The following is an 18,512-nucleotide window of genomic DNA, read 5'->3' on the forward strand; positions in this document are numbered from 1 at the left end:
TAGTCAGCTGCCACTTCGGGTAAGAATAATCGGTGGCGTCTAAGAGCGTCTAGGACTTCGTGACCTTGAACGACCCTGAGCATTTGGCACGGTGGCCGTTCATTCCCAGGCCAGGGCGAATTCGACATTCGCTTTGCTTCAAATTACCTAGCACTGACCAATAGGCGGCTGGACTGATACTCAACGGAATAAGACGCGAACAAAGTCAAATCCCACGTTGACATGGATTATTTCTCAGAGGCTAGTAGGACAAGGATGTCGACACTCTGATATTCCTCTGATATTCTCACCAGGAGCACAGTAAGCTTCTTTTGAACAAGGAGTGGCTTGTGAAGGTAGATACCGACAAGTCGGTTCCTTACTTACTGGTCAGCCGAAGTACCTTGCCAGGGTGATCCACCTGATTACTCTTATATAGAAGGTATACTGTTCGACGGTGGATCTCTCATGCTGCGTAGTGATAACAGATACGAAACATGTGTGGGGCGAAGGTGATGACCGGAACTGCGAGCGCGACACCTTAGCCACTTATGTCGCTTGTGTTTCGCAGTACTCTCAAGCAAACAAATGGCGCGGCGTTGGCGGGATTGCAATTCCCAGAGTCCAAGTCCATATCAGAGCGAAGAAGATGAGGACGCGTGGAGAAGCAAAGTTCTGAAATTGATATCCTCTGCCCATACTCTTGGGGGTATCACAGACCTTTCTTTCGAAGTCATCGACTCTCACTTCTCCGTGGGTCGTGTGGTCCGTCTTCATCGTTCCGTATTCCGTTACTCAATCAGTACGTACAGGACCTTGCTTTCGAACTGGTGGACAACGATTTCAAGTGGAGATGGGAAACCTATTCGCTAGGACCCTTGTTCTCCGCCGAGGTCTTGTCTAAACATCTCATAATGCCCCTGATCAGCGTTATCCATCTCGCGTTCTCATCAGCGGATCCGGTGAGCGAACTCTCAGAGACAGACCTCGAGAAAGTAAGCACATGAGCAGTATGATCTCGTTCATTTTACTCACTTTTGGTGGTGCGCCTCCCCTCACAGGCGATCGACAAAATTGGGAGAACTGCACGCCGTACAGTCGATACGCACGTCAAGCATGCCATGTCAAAGCCCCGAGTAGCGACATGTATCAGGCGCATGACAGCTACGTTCAACTTCTCGCCAGAGCTTCGTAAGTGTGGTTCTATCTGATGCATTGACTGCGTTGATGTACCGTTCCGGTACAGCGCCTGTCAGTTTCGATGCCATTAGTCCGGATTTATCCCTCCCTTCCGTTCAGCCTGTGTCACGGGGCCCTGTGTCAGCCACAAAAGATTCAACGTCGCTGATGCCAGCCATTCCCATTGAGATTGTACGTTCAATATTTTGAGCATATGCATGTGTCTGACTTCAGATCTCCGTCCAGGATTTACCCCCTCACGGCAGAACTGAGCCTGGGAGTGCACCAGCCAGCGAGACCATGCCGACTGAACCACCGACTGAAGAATCGGAGACAGAGCCTGAGTCCGGGAGCGACGAGCTTCCGGTCTATTCCCACAACGCCCAACTAGGAGACATGGTGTCTGCAAACGAAGCGGCGGACGGGTCTTCGCATCTTCCACCTCGTCTGTCTCCTGACAGCATATTGAACCATCCTACAGCACGAGATGAGGATGCTGGTTCTTCCCCACCTCTTCCTTCTAAAAGAAGGAGGCACACACCGATTGTATCATCAGAAGATGATGACAGCGAGGCAGAACGCAAGAGGAGGGCTGCGCAGAGCAGGCTCAGTACCTCCATTCATCGAGGTACTAAGCAACCGGTGAAGCGAGGGGGGAAACGTTTCTAATCGCTCGTGTGGAAACGTTGGTCTGGGGTTCAGGGCTATAGGAGGATCGTGTATTATCTCACACAACTGCCAGGAGAGTAGCATCTTCTGCTGATATTTGTGACAGTGCTCGCATTGTTACTACGTAATGAGTGTCATCCAGTCTGTTGGTACAGGCCTCGAACGATGCGATGTGCGTGGCTTCCGAATTGAAGGAGGGTGCAGCTTTCCGTATGCAGGCCATCTGCATGGTGACCTTATCCAACGCATCGCCTTCCCCATCAAACCTTGGATGTAGAGTCTCTACGTTTGATGTGCCGAGACTGTGACGAGACGGCTCCGTTACCATCACCCCTAGCTTCGACGACAGCCAGTGTTGTGTGAGACTCTTGATCGCAGCGCACATCGATACAAAAGCATCTCGCGCAGGATCTACCGACAAAGCCTGAAACTTTAAGAAAACATGTCCCCTGATACCAAGGGCTATGGCCATCCCCGGACTCTGGCGTGGAACGCAGCTTCCTTGCACGCATCGCAGGGTTCTTGGATGAGGTTAAGGACTCTTCGACGGTCATCATATGTCTTGATGCATTATCAGAGCTGCATGAGAGATGGACAGTCATACCGCTCACCTTCGTGCAAGGACAGACTTTCGTCGTTTTGTGCATATGTGCAGAGCTCAAGCCGCAGGTAGGCTGCCTGCAGTCGAAGCTCACACCAGAGTAGTACATGACCACATAGTGCTAGGCAGATGTAAGTTAATTCTCTCTGTGTGCAGCGGTGCGCACGCACCCCGCAGCCTCTGTGCTGGTTGCCAAAGCTGAGCGAGTTGAGAATGAGGAACGAGCGGTCATGAAGCATCACGTACCATTCCTGAAAGCACATAATCGTTTGATAAAACGTCACAGGAATGGGGAAGGGGGAGGGGGAGAGAAAGAGGAGAAAGAGAAAGCATGGGAAGTGACGAGATTAAGTACGTTTCGGAACGGTCAGTGCATGCCTGATCGGACGGGCTGTACTTAGATTCTATTACCAAAGCCACGTCGCACGAAGGATCACGAGCCGGCGGTTGGGTCCGAAGGAGTAAGGGGAGAGTATTCTGCATCCGGAGAAGAAGAGGGCTAGACGATCATGCTAGCCGGTGCCCTGGCAAGAACGCTGCTTCTTCGGCTGAAGGACTTGAAGATTACGATGCGATAAGACTCATAGCAGCATGGTGGTGCAAGTGAAGCAATTGCTTGATAGAAGCTTCAGTCTGAGTTACTGCCGTCTCCCCTTCATCCTCGTCCTTCCATGATCAAAGACATCTCATCGACAGCTTGTGTGAATGCTTGTGTGAATGCATGGTGGGACTCGGCTATTCACCACGCCTTCCGGCCGACTGAAAGCAATCGTGTGATGGTATCGTACGCACCGATTGGTACCAGCAAAGGATCGCTGGTGAGGCGTAAAACACTATGTCACCTCTCAACAATTTGGAATAGAGTGAATAGAGGTTTGACGGTGATTAAGATGGCGGACGGACACAAAGTGGCATCAGATTAATTTTTGCCGCGTAACAGGAAATATAAGTTGCTCACTGAGCCTGAGACAGAGTGTATTCCATCAGAATAACGAGAACAGGCTTCAAATGCCAGACTGGGCAAAATTATTATGCGTTGTGCGGAGATGCGAGGAGTGGTCAGATCAGGTGAACGAAGACCTCCCATTCACAGAAGAGAGATGCAGTGGTAGGCACATAATGAACAGGTGACAGCAAGAAGATCTGCATCAAATTTAGCGTCAATTGGAAATGTCGGCGGTGTTACTGTGTCTTTGAGCGAGCTAAAGGGACGTTCGGATCTCTTCCTTCCGAGCAGTATAGCAATGCTTCCGACGGGAAAATGCGAGACACCTGCAGCTACTCGAATCAAGGTTTTCCCTACTCTTTCTTGGGATGAAAAAGTAGTTGACAGGGTTTATTTTGGGAATTGCGACATCTCGGATCGCGTGGTGAGATGAGAAAGTCAATTCGCGAAATTCGCCTAACGCACAACGTCAATATTAGCGTCAATAGAAGCATCGCTCGTGGTTAAAACGAGAAAGCCACAGTTTGAAAATCAGACAATGTATCAATTGATGCTTCAAGTACAACAGTTCCTGTCGTTGCGCTTCCTCCAGACTGAGCAAATCAGCAGGTATAACAACCCGACGTTGAGTAGAGCCTCGATGGACAACGACTAAGATCACGGGGTGGCGACTACTTCTCAATGTCCATCCAGAGGTGGTAGGACGGCGGATGACGCAAGGTATGTATATCTGAGTTCCGCGGGCTGTTCGTTGTGAAACTGCAAGTGCAGTCACCAGTGAGACTTGAAACCCTGGCAGGTGGCCAGCCTCGTTGCTACACCGACCGAAATCACGGGAAGACCAAGCAAGCCAACAGATCTGAACAAAATAATCTCTCTGTTGCTTCTGGTCCACTTCAGATGTTTCAAACGGTACAAAACTGAGTGGATGTCCGACTTGACGAGCCGCGCTTGCCGCCTTTCCTTCCCTAGGGAGATCACGTGACTGCCATTTGGTGCTTTGCACAGATCTTGATCTGGACATAGGTTTTGGTGAAAGCTTAAATTGGTCCCAAGTGGCACCAACGGACGTGCACCTGCGACTCCTTCCTCCGTTCTCAAAAGTTACTCTTCCTCTGAACCAGAAGGATCATTCAGCATGTCTCTGTCAGCCGCCGCGAGCCAGCCCAAGGACCAGCCGAAATCCAAGGTACAGTTCTTCAACGCTAGGGCTCTGGACAGAGCAAGGATTCACTCAAGTCATTGCGCAGGAAAAGACAAAGGCAAAGAAGAGATATCTGAAAGCGAAGAAAGAGCGACGCAAAAATCGCAAGGCACTGTCCGGCTCAGGTCGTGCGCACGATCATCGCGCGTCTGACCAGCGTAATTCAGATGCAGAAGGCGACGACGATGATCATGTACTAGAGAGAGAAGATGATGAGCAGCCGGAAGAGCCGTCTGTGGTAGAGAAATCACGGAAGGGGGATGACGAACGGCCGCGGAAACGGAGAAAACTCAACAAGCATCGAGAGCAGGCTGTTCCTTCATCACCGGAACCCTCCAAAACGAACACAATTCCGAAGGACACTGACAAAGATGATGAGGCCATGCCGGAAGAAGCATCCACTTCCTCTGCAGCTCATCGGTCGCCGACGCCTCCTGTCGCGCTCCCGGCATTCCCTCTACCCAGGCGTCCAAACGCGCCATCGAAAAGGACTTTAGCACTACAAGGGCTGGACAAAGCTCTCGTCGAGGCTGAGATCGTCGACCCCGCCACCCTGCAAGAGCTCCTTTCTACAGCTGACGCGGATGGTGGCACGAGACTTGGCGAGAAGACGCGGAAGAGGTTGAAGGAGCTGGGCATCACTGAGTTGTTTGCCGGTCGGTGCATCGATTTTGATGGATATGTGGACAATTTGACTTATAATGTGCTCATCCGACTCTGAACAGTACAGACGGCCGTTGTCCCATTCTTGCTCTCGTCTGAGAAAACGAGACATCTGTACTTGCCGTACGATCCCCCCAGGGACTTGTGTGTTTCAGCACCCACGGGAAGTGGAAAGACGCTTGCATACGTTTTGCCTATCGTCGAGGTTTGCCCGTTACACTCAGACACTGCTGTGAGTCACTAACTTGCACTGCTCCAACGATTAGGTTCTGTCCGCGAGAATCGTCACCCGACTACGAGCACTTATCGTGCTGCCCACGCGTGACTTGGTCACACAAGTGCGGGAGACGTTCGAGGCTATTGCCAAAGGCCGAGGGCTAAAGGTACGTGCCATTCAGCCCTCAATCCGCCCTTAGACTAGATACCGTTCGTTGTTACACAGATCGGCACCGCGACAGGCCAACACTCATTTGCACATGAACAAGGTCAACTTATTGCAGACAGGTCTACACAGTACGGTATCCGATCCGTTAACAATCATTCCGTAGCTCACTATACGTCACAGCCTACAAGGTGGTTCTAGCAAAATAGACATCCTCATCTGCACGCCTGGGCGACTAATGGACCATCTTAATGGAACACCGAACTTCTCTTTGCAGCATCTGCGATTCCTTGTGAGTGGCACGTACTTGATGGGATATATCCAGAGTCTCTGAGACATCGGATGCAACAGGTGATCGATGAAGCTGACCGGCTGCTAGCCCAATCCTTCCAAGACTGGCTTGCCCAGGTCCTTGCCGCAACCCAACCTCCACCACTACCAGCACCTTCACCAAGCCCTAACCCGCCCGACCTTTCTCTCCTCGCTTCCCCATCTCTGAGCAGCACGGATCCCTCCTCTTTCCCACTCCCCCGTGCAGATGCACTCGCTCCGGCATTCCTCCATCTCCTCGACGGAGTCCCGTACGTGCGGACGGACGTTGACGAGCGACGCGAGTCGTCCTGTCAAAAACTGCTCTTCAGCGCGACGCTCACGCGTGACCCGGCGAAGATCGCTGCGCTGGGGTTGCGTGAGCCCAAGTATTTCATCGTGCAGGGGAGGAAGGGCGAAGGCGAGGAAGAGGAAGAGGAGGCCGGTGTGCTGGATACAGTGATGGAGAAGTTCAGTATGCCTGCGACGTTGACGGTGCGTTGTCTACAATCCCGTCGTCATTGGTACAGAGCCGTGTTGAGCAGAGTTGTCTGTGCAGGAACACATGCTCGTGTGCGAGTCGTCAGAGAAGCCGCTCATGCTTTTCCATCTTGTGCATATGCGCGGTGTCACAAACGCGCTCGTGTTCACCAAATCGGCAGAGTCTACGGCGCGGCTTGTAAAACTCTTCGAGTTCTTCGAAACCACTTTGGGACAAGATAGGACACGTCAAAAAGAGGGCCAGATCATTGCGCGCGCATATAGCAGCGATCTCAGTCCGGGCGAGCGTAAGACGATCCTGGAGAAGTTCAAAGCGCAGGAGATCCACATGTGCGTGTGGTGTCATGAGCCTTGGGCATGTGGATGCGCTGACACTGTTCGGTTGTTTTCCGTAGACTGGTCTGCTCGGATCTCATCTCGCGTGGAATTGACATTAGCCACGTCTCGCACGTCGTGAGCTACGATGCACCGGTGGATATGCGGAAGTACGTGCATCGTGTGGGGCGGACGGCGCGTGCCGGGCGTGCGGGCGATGCTTGGACGTTGGTGGAGGAACAGGAGGTAAGTGCCGTCGTGTGGGGATGCAGCGGTGGCGCGAGGGGCACACGTTGATGTTGACTATGTCATACAGGCACGGTACTTCAAGTTGATGCTCAAAGAGTCGGACCATCTGGAGAAGGTCAAGAGGTTGCGAGTGAATGAGAAGGACGTTGCCCCGTTGCAACCTGCATATGAGGTTGGTTGACCTTCCGTTGGCTGATGAGATTTTGCATGCTAACGTCGGTTTCAAGAGCGCACTTGGACAGCTGAAGGACGCGTACGCTCGTAATCCCATCTGAGGCGTTGCTGTACGCCTTGGTTTCATTTGCTGTCCGAGTGGAGGTTGTCTCGTTGGGAGGAAGTTAGAGCGGTACTGCCTCTGTTCACGTAATCTGATCGATGCTGCATATAATCGACGTAATTCACTCTGTGTTAAAGGTGTCATTGTGGAGAACCCGTTGCTGCATGGTCTGAATCCATTCATGGCTCTCTGTTAGCTGCATGTATACAAGGCGTCTCCTGCCTTCGAATGGAGTTTTGGTTTTCCCCCAGCCAAGCTCGGAACGATGACGACGGTGTCTCTATATGCGGTTCTAGGGAACTGTCGTGTTCTTTCTTGAACGAGGTTTCGCTATATTCCCTCGCTTTGCTGTGTTCATTCTCTAGCTACGCTATCAACGGATCTGTTTCTCTCGATGGCCAACTTGACAGGAGATTCAACACTGATATATGATAGCTCACTCGATCAACGGTTTCAACCCACGCCTCGCGGACGCCATAGGCTCGATCGCTACCAGTGCCAGCTGCGTTGAGCCTGCAACCAGTCAGCGAAACTGATATGTTTTCAACATCGCACCACTGATAAGATCTAGCCACGTACAATTCGTCACTGCTGAATGTACCCCTTCTCCTATGGCCGTTGAAATACCGCATGCACATGTGAAGACATGCGGACTGGATGTTGATGCATCCCAGGCTTGCGTGGTGGTGCCACTTTGCAAGAAATCATGAAGATAACCTCATCCCGCTTGCAATCTATCGTCCTGCGCAGAGGCGGGGAGTCTGATAAAATGCTGGAAAATAGCAGAAATTGAGCGGAATGATGAATGGATGAGCAGAGAGTGGCTGGGAGGGAGCGATCGTGAGCGGATAGGAGCGGGGGAGTGATGACTGCTTTATCAGCGTGCCGTACGTTGGCACAATCATAGCACGGAGTTAGAGATCCACATACCATATGGCTGCCCTGCCCCTCTTTCTCTACCTTTCCTCGCCATTCCCTCCACTGCCTGTATCAACATGGTTGGACGCAAGGGATTGAAGCGGTATGCAGCGAGTGCTCTCGAAGTGTGGGCTTGCTGACATGCCACCACAGATTATGGAGGATGCCCCTGGTTCCCCGTGAGGCACCTCCACCCAAGGCATCGCTCGACGACGCAGATCTTATCCCAGAGGCGACTGCGCCATGGTGGGACATCCTCACCTTTGGTTGGATCACTCCCCTCCTCTCTCTCGGCTACGTCAGGCCCCTCGAAGCGACCGACCTCTACAAGCTGCAAGGTCATCGCTCGTCTCAGCTGATTGCCGACAAGATCATTGCATCGTACGACAGGCGCTGCGAGGAGGCCGAGTCGTACAATGCTCGCCTCGCCAGCGGGGAAGTTCGGCCTGGATTGCGTGCGTTGTGGTGGACTGTTCGCGGGCACAAGGCTGAAAGAGAGCGACAGTGGAGAGAGAAGGATGGCCGCAAGCGCCCCAGTCTGGCGTATGCACTCAATGATGCTGTCAAATGGTGGTATTGGAGCGGCGGTCTCATGAAGCTCGTTGCCGATGTCGCCACCGTTCTGACTCCATTATTGGTCAAGGTCCGTGTTGCGCATCACGTCAAAATCAACCAACACTAATTCTTGATCCGCAGGCTTTGATCAATTTCGGCACTCAGTCCTACGCGTAGGCTCCTCTATATGCACATGAGCCGCTCTATTCGCTGATGCCGTCTCATAGAGCACACCAGGAAGGCCTGTATAGCGAGATTCCGCCTATCGGTCGCGGCGTCGGGCTCGCCATTGGCCTGCTGCTTGTCGAGATTGTCATTTCGCTATGCACCAACCACTTCTTCTACCGCGCGACCTCAACTGGTGTTCTTCTCCGTGCGGGGCTCATCACTGCGATTTACTCGCGCTCGCTGCATCTCACCACGCGCGCCCGTGCCACGCTCACGAACGGCAAGCTCGTCAATCACATATCGACAGACGTCTCGCGCATCGACTTCTGCTGCGGGTTCTTCCAACTCGCGTTTACCGCTCCCGTGCAGATGATCGTCTGCCTTGTCATTCTGCTCATCAACCTCGGCCCTGCGGCGCTTGCAGGCTTCGCGTTCTTCATTATGTGCACGCCAGTGCAGACGCTTGCGATGCGTCGCTTGATGAGCCTCCGGATGAAGAGCATGCAATGGACGGACAAGCGGAGCAAGACGTTGCAGGAACTGCTGAGCGGGATGAAAATTATCAAGTACTTCTCATGGGAGGTGCCGTATCTGAAGCGTATCGAGGAGTTGAGAGGGAAGGAGATGGCGTACATCCGTTCGCTGCTCCTCATCCGCTCAGCGAATAATGCTATTGCGGTGTCGCTTCCCACGCTCGCGAGCGTGATATCATTCATAGTGTACTCGCTGGCAGGACATTCGCTGAACGCGGCGAATATCTTTTCCTCGCTCACTCTGTTCAATTTACTGCGTCTTCCGCTCATGTTTCTGCGTAAGTAATATATACACAATCTAGGTCTTTTCTAACTGACATCAATTACAGCTTTGGCTCTGAGCGCTACTGCCGATGCGAAGAATGCCATTGAACGCCTCCGAGGTGTGTTCGAGGCAGAGACCCAGGGCGATGGCCAGGTGCAGGATCCGTCTTTGGAGGTGGCGATCAAAGTGGAGAATGCAGATTTTACATGGGAAGGCCCGCCTCCTGAGCCGGAATCCGCAAAAAAGAAGAAGGGCGGCCGCGGTGGGAAGAAAGAGTCACAGGTCACGCCTCCAGCGGACGGAGACAAGCTGCCCGAGAAGATCTTCGGCATGAAGGACGTTAGTCTGACGATTCCGCATGGCAAGCTTGTCGCCATCGTTGGACCTGTAGGTTCTGGGAAGACGTCCCTTCTGGAGAGCATGATTGGCGAGATGCGGCGCACGGCGGGGACGGTCACTTTCAACGGGTCCATTGCGTATTGCCCACAGAGCGCATGGATCCAAAACGCGACCGTGCGCGATAACATTTGTTTCGGGCGCCCGTTCGAGGAGGAGCGCTACTGGAAGGCGGTGAATGACGCGTGTCTGGACACGGACCTGAAGCTTTTGCCGCATGGCGACCTGACCGAGGTCGGCGAGCGCGGGATCTCGCTCTCGGGCGGGCAGAAGCAACGGATCAATATCTGCCGTGCGCTGTACGTGGGTGCGGACATCCAGATCTACGACGACCCGTTCAGCGCGCTCGACGCGCACGTCGGGCGCGCAGTGTTCCAGAACGTGTTCCTCGGCGCGGCGCAGGGGCGCACCCGCGTGCTCGTCACGCACGCGCTGCACTTTCTCCCGCAGGTAGACTTCATCTACACGATCGTTGATGGACACATCAGCGAGGCGGGCACATATGCGGAGCTGATGGCGGCGGAGGGCGAGTTTGCGAGGTTCGCTAGGGAGTTTGGGGCGAAGGAAGAGGAGGAGGAAGAAGAGGAGGAGGCGGTGGAGGAGGAGGTGGGCGAGGAGAAGGAAATGGGTGGGCATGAGACTAAGAGCGGGCCAGGCGTGACGATGATGCAGACAGAAGAGAGGAACACGGGTTCGGTTAGTGCGAGAGTGTACAGGCGGTATTTGGCGGCGGGGAAGGGAGGGATCATCCTTCCGCTGCTCATTGCTTCGATTGCGTTGTTGCAGGGCGCGCAGGTCATGTCTTCGTATTGGTGTGTTCTGTCATGTTTTTGGTATGCGCGTGTAGCTCACGGTTGCTTGCAGGCTGGTGTACTGGGAAGAGGTGTACGTGCTGGCATGTTGTGTTGCGTCCTGTTGCTGACTTATTTATGCAGAAAATGGCCGTACGGTTCAGGGTTCTATGTGCGTGATCGTCGTTGCATCGTGTCAAGTGCCATTCTGACCTTCATTGTAGATGGGCATCTATGCCGGCCTTGGTGTCGGGCAGGCTGTTTTCTTCTTCTTTATGGGAGCACTGTTCGCATTGTTGACGTATATTGCCTCCAAGAAGCTTCATAATGTAGGTTGTCGGATGACTTCTTTTTGCGTTTGTGGAATTCTCACCGTCTCCATCTGTTTAGGATGCTCTTGTAAGGGTGATGTATGCGCCTATGTCTTTCTTCGAGACCACTGCGAGTATCTCCGCATATTTACTCTGTCGTTCGTGATCACTCATGCGCTTCACTGCCAGCCGCTTGGCCGTATCATGAATCGTTTTGCGAAGGACATTGACACGATCGATAACATGCTGGGAGGTACGCATCTCCTCGTCTCGTCATGGTGACATGCACTCAAGTTTCTCATTAGATGCACTGCGTATGTTCATGGCAACGTTTGCGAATATCATTGGTGCTGTCATCCTCATCGGCGTGGTCCTGCCATGGTTCCTCATCGCGGTCGGTGCGATCATCTGCTGCTACCTTTGGGCGGCTTTCTTCTACAGGGCGAGTGCGCGTGAATTGAAGGTGAGCTCCGGTATCATCGACTCTTTGTACCCAAATGCTGACTGATACCTTATCTCAGCGACTTGGTGACGTAGCCGCTCTTTGGTGGATAGTTGTCACCACTGATAGGTTTCTCTAGATGCGATACTCCGTTCTTCACTATATAGCCATTTTTCCGAGTCACTGTCTGGTTTGGCCACGATTCGCGCCTACGGCGAGACTAAGCGCTTCTTGGCAGAAAATCGCGATAGGGTCGATATCGAGAATCGGTACGTTCACGCAGCACTTTACATTGCATACATTTTCTAATGTCATGTTAACTTTGTTCAGTGCATACTGGTTGACAATTACAAACCAGGTTAGCCGAATCTCTTCTGGCTCCATGCAATGTCCACTCATAATTGTGCGACAGCGATGGCTTGGAATCCGGCTAGACTTACTCGGGATCTTACTGACTTTCGTTGTTGCCATCCTATCGGTGGCCAGCAGATTCACCATCTCGCCTTCGCAGATGGGTGTCGTTCTGAGCTACATCATCAGCGTCCAGCAGGCGTTCGGTTGGTTGGTACGCCAGAGCGCGGAGGTGGAAAACGATTTCAACAGTGTCGAGCGTATCGTCAGTAGCGCATGATTTGTTGCACTGTTTGAGATCCGCTGATGGCGTTGACCTCAGGTGTACTACGCGGACGAGCTGGAACAGGAGTCACCGCATCAATTGCCTGACCGTACGCCTCCACCGTCATGGCCTGCAAGGGGGACCGTTGAGTTCAATGAGATCGTGCTCAAGTACCGTCCGGAGCTGCCTGCGGTGCTCAATGGATTGTCGATGTCCATCCGTCCAGGAGAGAAGGTCGGCATCGTTGGACGGTGAGTTGTGCAGCTTGCCTCTGAATCAGCTTCGGATGTTAAGATATGATCCAGGACCGGCGCTGGGAAGAGTTCGATTATGACAGCGCTGTACCGCCTTGTCGAGCTGACATCGGGTTCCATCGTTATCGATGGCGTTGACATCTCGAAGATTGGCTTGGACGACTTACGGAAGGGACTCGCTATCATCCCACAGGATCCGGTGAGTAGTTCTCCGAGGTTATACCGCATTGTGCTGACTTTCCCCGTGTCTCCACAGTTACTCTGTAAGTATCCCACACCAGTCAAGTTTGTTTGTTCCCTTATTGACTCTAACTTAGTCTCCGGAACCCTGCGGAGCAACCTCGATCCTTTTGGGTACCACGATGACGCCCGGCTTTGGGATGCGCTCAAGCGCGCCTACCTTGTTGAGGACCGCGAGCCGTACTACTCGATGGATGGAACGAGCGATGCGGGAGAAGGAAGTGCAACGCCGATGAATCGCTTCACGCTCGACAGCCCGATCGAGGACGAGGGCGGAAATCTGTCGATCGGACAGGTGCGTACCATCTCGCAGATCAAATCTCTATCTCCCTCTATCTGGCCACTTGCTTCCGCCATTCTACATATTGCGCCTGGTATCCTTTCTCTCCCATTGGCTCTTCGTGACCGCGTTCTGGGCCGGGAGCAGGAGAATTTGTAGTGGCGTGCCCAAATTTGTAGTGAGTGGCGATATTGACGCCCGTGATCCTTCTGTGCAGCGTTCGTTAGTCTCGCTTGCGCGAGCGCTTGTGAAGGAGTCCAAGATCTTGATATTAGACGAGGCGACGGGTGAGTAGTAGGCTTGGCAGGTTATGATGGGTTGTGGGTGCTGATGGGCTGGTGGTGTAGCGTCGGTTGACTATGAGACGGATCGGAAGATCCAAGACACGATTGCAGTAGAGTTCCGGGACAGGACCATCTTGTGCATCGCTCGTGAGTATCTGAGTTCTTTAAGCGTCATCCAAGTTGATCGTTCAATGCTTCACTGCAGATCGGCTGCGCACGATTATTGGCTATGACCGCATATGCGTGATGGACGCGGGAGGCATCGCCGAGTTTGACACGCCGGCGAACCTGTACAATATTGCAGACGGGATCTTCCGTGGGATGTGCGAACGCTCTGCGATAACGCTGGATGACATCCTGTATGCGGCGAAGGCGAAGCGGGAGCTCGAGCTGGCAGTGGAGGCCGAGAAGCGGAGCGGGACGGTGGTGAGGTCATGCACGCCATCGGAGAAGGACGGAGACCTGGAGGACGAGAAAGGTGAGATTGTCGAGGAGCTCCCGGTGGGGCCTGGCCCGTGAGGCATGCTGGGCGACTGCGCTGGCTCGGAGGACAGTGATAGATGCTTCCGACCTCCGACGTAGGCGCGAACCGGCTCGGAGGGAATGATTGGTGTTGCCGGAGGTCGTCAGGACGTCTGGCTGGGCCAGTGGCTGGACGCTGTTGGCCTGGAGACTGTATCTCTTACGGATGGCTATAAGATCACGGGCGGCTTCTTACGGGTCATACAAATCGGTACGGTGTCTCTCACGTTATCTACGAGCGGTTTTGCTGTATACATGTAGTTTAGACGGTGATGAATACAAGTAGCACTGCGGAATGTACACGGAGGAGACAGATGCAGGTCAGATGAGAGGAAAGATTCCCGGCGGCAGGATCGAACCGCAACGCCGCTGAAGTGATCCGTGTGACCTGGACGCCTGCCTGCCTGGGAGTGACGTAGCGCGCGCGGGATGCTCGGAGGCTGTAGCAGCAGATTAGATTTGCAACTCAGCCTCAGCCGCCTTTATTCCTAAACCGCTCTCTTCCCTGCTCTGTCACCACAATCGTGCCATATTTATGCGAGAACCAAGCATATATAATGCTACTCAGAGCATCCATGCAGTGGAATGAGAGCGGTCTATCCCCAATGGCTTTGGAAGGAGAGAAAACGCCGATCATGTGACAGACGCGAGCCCTGCCACTGGGAGCGAATTGGACGAGAGTTGGATGCACAGCACATATCGGGCTTGTCGGACGCTGTCGGGAACTGTTCTGATACATCGCTAGGTTGCAGCCTGCCATTCGTGCGATTGCCAGCGTGACGTGTCGTGGCGCTATAAGTACTCGCAATTGCCACCTTATGCACAACTCCCCAAACTCCCCTCTACTCCCACCCCAAACTCCCCGCCGCCACCGCTTTTCGTTATGGGACAACACCCCGTTCTCGCTCACCTCCTCGCCAACAATGCCCAGTGGGCGGAGGATGTCGAGAAAGTCCAGCCGGGCTTCTTTGAGAGGTGCGCGAAGGGCCAGTCCCCCAAGGTTCGTGTCTTCGCTGCATTTACGGCGGGAAATTCGTGTGGCGCGCGGGCATAAAGCGTGGAGTCATCGTACAGCTGGCAGAGGGGTGGTGGGGAGGATAGACGGAGACAGCGCAGCTGACGGTAACGGCGTTCGCTGTTCGGTGGCATTAGGACCTGTGGCGCCCAATCTCAGTCTATCTCGGTTTAGCGCGCATACACCGACAACACGGCGAACTCTCACTGACCTCGTTTTGGGACAGGTCCTTTGGATAGGCTGCGCCGATTCCCGCGTGCCGGATTCAGTCCTCACCGTGTCCAAACCGGGGGACATCTTTGTCCACCGCAACATTGCAAAGTGCGTGTCATTTGACCTGCTGGGTTGAAATTCGGGCTGACCGGGTGCTGCACGGCCCACGCAGTCAAGTGTTCCCATCCGACGACAACATCAGCTCGGTGCTCACATACGCCGTCATGGAGCTCGGCGTCACACACATCCTCCTCGTGGGGCACACGCACTGCGGCGGCGCCGCAGCATGCCACGCGGCCGCGCAGGCTCTGCCCGACGATCCGACCACGCCGCTTGCGCGCTGGCTCGCGCCCCTCACCGACTACGCGCGCCAGACGGGCTGCAGCGTGTCGGAGCTGGAGGAGGCGAACGTGCGGATGCAAGTCGAGAACCTGACAAAGTCAGAGGTGCTCCAGCAGGCCTGGGCATCGGGGAAGCATGTCTTGGTGCACGGATGGATTTATGAGATTGAGAACGGGCAGTTGAGGGATATGGGTATCACCGTCGGCAAGTAGTGAATCCCATAGAGATGTGACGGACACGATGACGTTATGGTTTGATTGTGGAGGGCCTAGGTTACGACGGCCACGGACGCGTGTTACAGTAGTGTACGCATACATTAGAAGACTTGAAGATGCATATATGATACCCAATCGCACACAGAACTCACTGAAGATGGTGGCGAGCCTGACCAAGGCAAATGGAAGAGCGCATGATGATCCCGCAGTCAGGGCGTGATGCGACCAAAATATGTTTGCATCTTCGCGACCTATGGTTAAAAATAACCCGTCAAGGTGAGACGTTTCGTGTGCTTGCGTAAATAAACTGATGCAGCCAGCAGCTACAGCGTCTCTATCATTACGTGATTTAGTGAAGAGAAAACCAAGACCTGATACAGATGAGAGTTCGTCTTGCATCTCATCGTCCGAGCCGTAACGGAGGCCGGATGTATCATCTCGGTGCTTGCATGCCACCGTGCGACCTGTACAGAAACTGCCTCGGTGGACGTCTGTCAAAATGCAACAGAGGCTCCCAGCTATCCGGACCACTGATCGTGAATGCCTCGTTCTGACGCGATAGAACGTCGAGCGGCCGGTCCTTCCGGACGGGCAGTCGGTTCGGGTGAGACACGTCGTGCTCGAAAGAGCTGAGTAGCGCCTCATACTCTTCTCGTCGTGGCTATTCAGCAACTTGAATCGACTCTATTAATAGCAGAAGCTCTCACCAGGGGAGTTCGCGCTGAGGCTGGAGCAGCCCTCGAGGTGGGGATACGATGATCGGACGTGTAGAATACCCCGTTCATGCCATGCAGCGAACATGCGCCAAATCTGGGTATTGATTGCGTTCCACGCAGTATCCAGATGCGCTGGGGTTGCATCATGGCCGAACCAGATGGAACACCTTATCGTGACGTCCTCCAGGGCTTTGAAGTTCTTTCGGGAGATGACCTCACCGATTAAAACGCGGTCCCACTTTTCCAGCTCAGAGAGGAAGTGCATGAGGTCAGCGTGGACAGGCGCGCGGATCCATCCGAGGTCGATGCCGAATGCGATACGCCGTATCTCGCGGCTGGTAATTTGAGACAGGAAGCGTGCAATGGTGCCCCACAACGTCATGCCGGCTTTGCGGCATTCGGCCTCGCTGATGTACTCTCGGACATGCAGAGAACGTAGTTTTGCATTCATCTTCAGGTCATATGGTAGATCTGTTTCAGAGGGAACGATAAGGCCATAGTTCGTAGCTGGTATCATGCAAATGGCCGACCTTCAGCTATACATGGCACTTCCAAGTGCACGAGCGATTCGTCGAGCGCATAAATGAGCTGTTGGAGCCAGCGACGCACGCGCCGCCTAATAGTATTGTAGAGCTCCTCGTAGACGTCCTCGTTGAACCTGATCTGCACGGATTGTATGGTGCGGATCCATGGCAAGCGAATAAACCAGTTGATCAGATGGTGCATAGAGATACATTCGTCGTAACCACCCCTCTCGATCCGGAGCACAATTGAACGCAAAGACGAGGCTGTCGCGATCTTCACATCGGTCAGCAGCTCCGGGTGCAAAACGCGAATGTCCTCCAGGACAAGACGCTCCAGCCGCGGGAATGCGACAACGAACTGCGTGAGGTGCCCAGAATGGATGTGATATGCGCTGAGTGTCAGCTCCGTGAGTGAAGCGAGCTGTCCGAGGTATAAGAAGAATCCTGGAGGGAACGACTGGTCGCATGTACCATTGGTGAGCCGCAAAGTGCGCAGCGCCTTCAGATGCATTCCGAGAATAAACGGGAACAGCTGGGTGGATGCGAGCGACATGAATGTTGAGCGGTCGCAGATCTGCAGATGGCGGGCGGTCTTGAACTGTTGTCGCAGACGAGGTACGCGCCGCAGCAGATCCGATAGATAGTCCCAATTGCGGCGGGAGGAGATGGATATCGCAATGTATAGGTTGTGGAGGCTCCGAGGGTACCACGTACGGCAAACCAGGGCACATCTGTACAGTGTTTGAGAATCGCCAATGAGATTGTCTATGACTCGTTCCCAGACTTCGAGTGGCATAAACAGAGAGACACAACACAGCGCTGGATGGACCACAAGACGCCGGTGGCTGTGAACTTCGGTAGAAGCAGTATCATACCGAACCGGCGATTCGCCCTGACCCCAGCGATGTAGCCAGGTCTTGTTTTCCTTGCGCACTTGGAGAAGGTTGAGGACGATGTCATTGTCCGAAGGCTCCCAGGGATCTGCTGCTTCACCGTATGGACAACGGGTCAGAACACCCTGCATGACGATCGGACGACCCGAACCTACACCACATCGGCGTTTCTCTGGTGATTGCGTTTATCGAAGACGAGGTGCTTCGCGCTTCAGATGAAATGCATGCGATCACAGGTGTGTATGATAGAATTATAAGGTGAGGCGGCTAGTCTCGGCTGCAAGATCTGAGTTCCAGTGGGTCTCGGATTGCAGAGGCGAGGCGCGCGCCTTGGCTTTGAAGACTTCTGAATCTGATGACCGTGCGACTTCAGGTACGTACTAGCGTTCTCGCGTACAGTGAAATGAGACGGTGACGAGGCACCGGTTCGACATTTGTCCTTTTCCTGTATGTCAAATGACATGGAGAGAGCAAGAGACAAGCCATCCAACAGGCTCACGGTAGACTGTATTCATATGATACTATGCTGCACCGACAAAGTGACGAACTCCGTAATTGTGTCGGCGAAAGGGCTGAAGTCTAAAACGTGTTAAGTTCGTGGGAGGCAACAGAGCGATTAGTCGGGCGATGAGTACGTCGATCCGTACATCTTCATCTAGAGGTGACATTGAAAAACCTCCGAGAGCAGATCGACCCAGTATATGCCGTTCTCATCACACATTGTAGCAGGCTCGAGTGTTCCGTC

The 18,512-nt window shown here is 53.7% G+C and overlaps 7 protein-coding genes across 7 annotated transcripts; 5 read left to right on the forward strand and 2 right to left on the reverse strand.

Moving 5' to 3' along the window:
• Positions 1 to 184: 184 nt before the first annotated feature.
• LAESUDRAFT_698304 (uncharacterized protein) lies at positions 185 to 1,827 on the forward strand (the record flags this gene model as incomplete). The annotated part of the gene is made up of 8 exons (XM_040906341.1): positions 185 to 240; positions 294 to 368; positions 419 to 491; positions 551 to 732; positions 792 to 974; positions 1,041 to 1,170; positions 1,226 to 1,350; positions 1,393 to 1,827. The coding sequence occupies exons 1-8, from the start codon at positions 223 to 225 to the stop codon at positions 1,825 to 1,827; spliced, it is 1,221 nt and encodes a 406-aa protein (XP_040765381.1). The 5' UTR covers positions 185 to 222.
• Positions 1,828 to 2,289: 462 nt separating this feature from the next.
• LAESUDRAFT_650796 (uncharacterized protein) lies at positions 2,290 to 2,667 on the reverse strand (the record flags this gene model as incomplete). The annotated part of the gene is made up of 3 exons (XM_040904263.1): positions 2,290 to 2,388; positions 2,439 to 2,549; positions 2,599 to 2,667. The coding sequence occupies 3 exons, from the start codon at positions 2,665 to 2,667 to the stop codon at positions 2,290 to 2,292; spliced, it is 279 nt and encodes a 92-aa protein (XP_040765382.1).
• Positions 2,668 to 4,413: 1,746 nt separating this feature from the next.
• Positions 4,414 to 7,521, forward strand: LAESUDRAFT_698309 (DEAD-domain-containing protein). Its single transcript, XM_040906342.1, has 11 exons — positions 4,414 to 4,563; positions 4,625 to 5,234; positions 5,304 to 5,446; positions 5,508 to 5,624; positions 5,684 to 5,754; positions 5,807 to 5,915; positions 5,975 to 6,427; positions 6,492 to 6,763; positions 6,829 to 6,994; positions 7,065 to 7,169; positions 7,225 to 7,521. Exons 1-11 carry the CDS (start codon positions 4,513 to 4,515, stop codon positions 7,270 to 7,272), a joined length of 2,145 nt encoding a protein of 714 aa, XP_040765383.1. The 5' UTR covers positions 4,414 to 4,512; the 3' UTR covers positions 7,273 to 7,521.
• A 150-nt stretch (positions 7,522 to 7,671) lies between these two features.
• LAESUDRAFT_724620 (uncharacterized protein) lies at positions 7,672 to 8,120 on the forward strand. Its single transcript, XM_040908653.1, has 2 exons — positions 7,672 to 7,787; positions 7,854 to 8,120. The coding sequence occupies exons 1-2, from the start codon at positions 7,703 to 7,705 to the stop codon at positions 7,982 to 7,984; spliced, it is 216 nt and encodes a 71-aa protein (XP_040765384.1). The 5' UTR covers positions 7,672 to 7,702; the 3' UTR covers positions 7,985 to 8,120.
• On the forward strand, positions 7,948 to 14,182 carry LAESUDRAFT_724621 (P-loop containing nucleoside triphosphate hydrolase protein). The gene is made up of 22 exons (XM_040908654.1): positions 7,948 to 8,295; positions 8,346 to 8,835; positions 8,889 to 8,920; positions 8,975 to 9,726; positions 9,778 to 10,921; positions 10,974 to 10,994; positions 11,045 to 11,072; positions 11,125 to 11,229; positions 11,291 to 11,341; positions 11,401 to 11,464; positions 11,517 to 11,674; positions 11,733 to 11,739; positions 11,793 to 11,922; positions 11,984 to 12,011; positions 12,066 to 12,269; positions 12,327 to 12,520; positions 12,575 to 12,722; positions 12,780 to 12,786; positions 12,841 to 13,058; positions 13,261 to 13,330; positions 13,391 to 13,474; positions 13,533 to 14,182. Exons 1-22 carry the CDS (start codon positions 8,270 to 8,272, stop codon positions 13,844 to 13,846), a joined length of 4,275 nt encoding a protein of 1,424 aa, XP_040765385.1. The 5' UTR covers positions 7,948 to 8,269; the 3' UTR covers positions 13,847 to 14,182.
• A 518-nt stretch (positions 14,183 to 14,700) lies between these two features.
• LAESUDRAFT_677457 (carbonic anhydrase) lies at positions 14,701 to 15,786 on the forward strand. The gene is made up of 3 exons (XM_040905657.1): positions 14,701 to 14,849; positions 15,091 to 15,185; positions 15,250 to 15,786. Exons 1-3 carry the CDS (start codon positions 14,733 to 14,735, stop codon positions 15,629 to 15,631), a joined length of 594 nt encoding a protein of 197 aa, XP_040765386.1. The 5' UTR covers positions 14,701 to 14,732; the 3' UTR covers positions 15,632 to 15,786.
• Positions 15,577 to 18,064, reverse strand: LAESUDRAFT_811908 (uncharacterized protein). Its single transcript, XM_040914356.1, has 4 exons — positions 17,923 to 18,064; positions 16,881 to 17,861; positions 16,342 to 16,821; positions 15,577 to 16,282 (listed from the first exon to the last, which is right to left on the reverse strand). Exons 1-4 carry the CDS (start codon positions 17,927 to 17,929, stop codon positions 16,068 to 16,070), a joined length of 1,683 nt encoding a protein of 560 aa, XP_040765387.1. The 5' UTR covers positions 17,930 to 18,064; the 3' UTR covers positions 15,577 to 16,067.
• Positions 18,065 to 18,512: the final 448 nt, after the last annotated feature.

The sequence above is a fragment of the Laetiporus sulphureus genome, assembly GCF_001632365.1.
Source record: "Laetiporus sulphureus 93-53 unplaced genomic scaffold LAESUscaffold_14, whole genome shotgun sequence".
Classification (NCBI taxonomy): Eukaryota; Fungi; Basidiomycota; class Agaricomycetes; order Polyporales; family Laetiporaceae; genus Laetiporus; species Laetiporus sulphureus.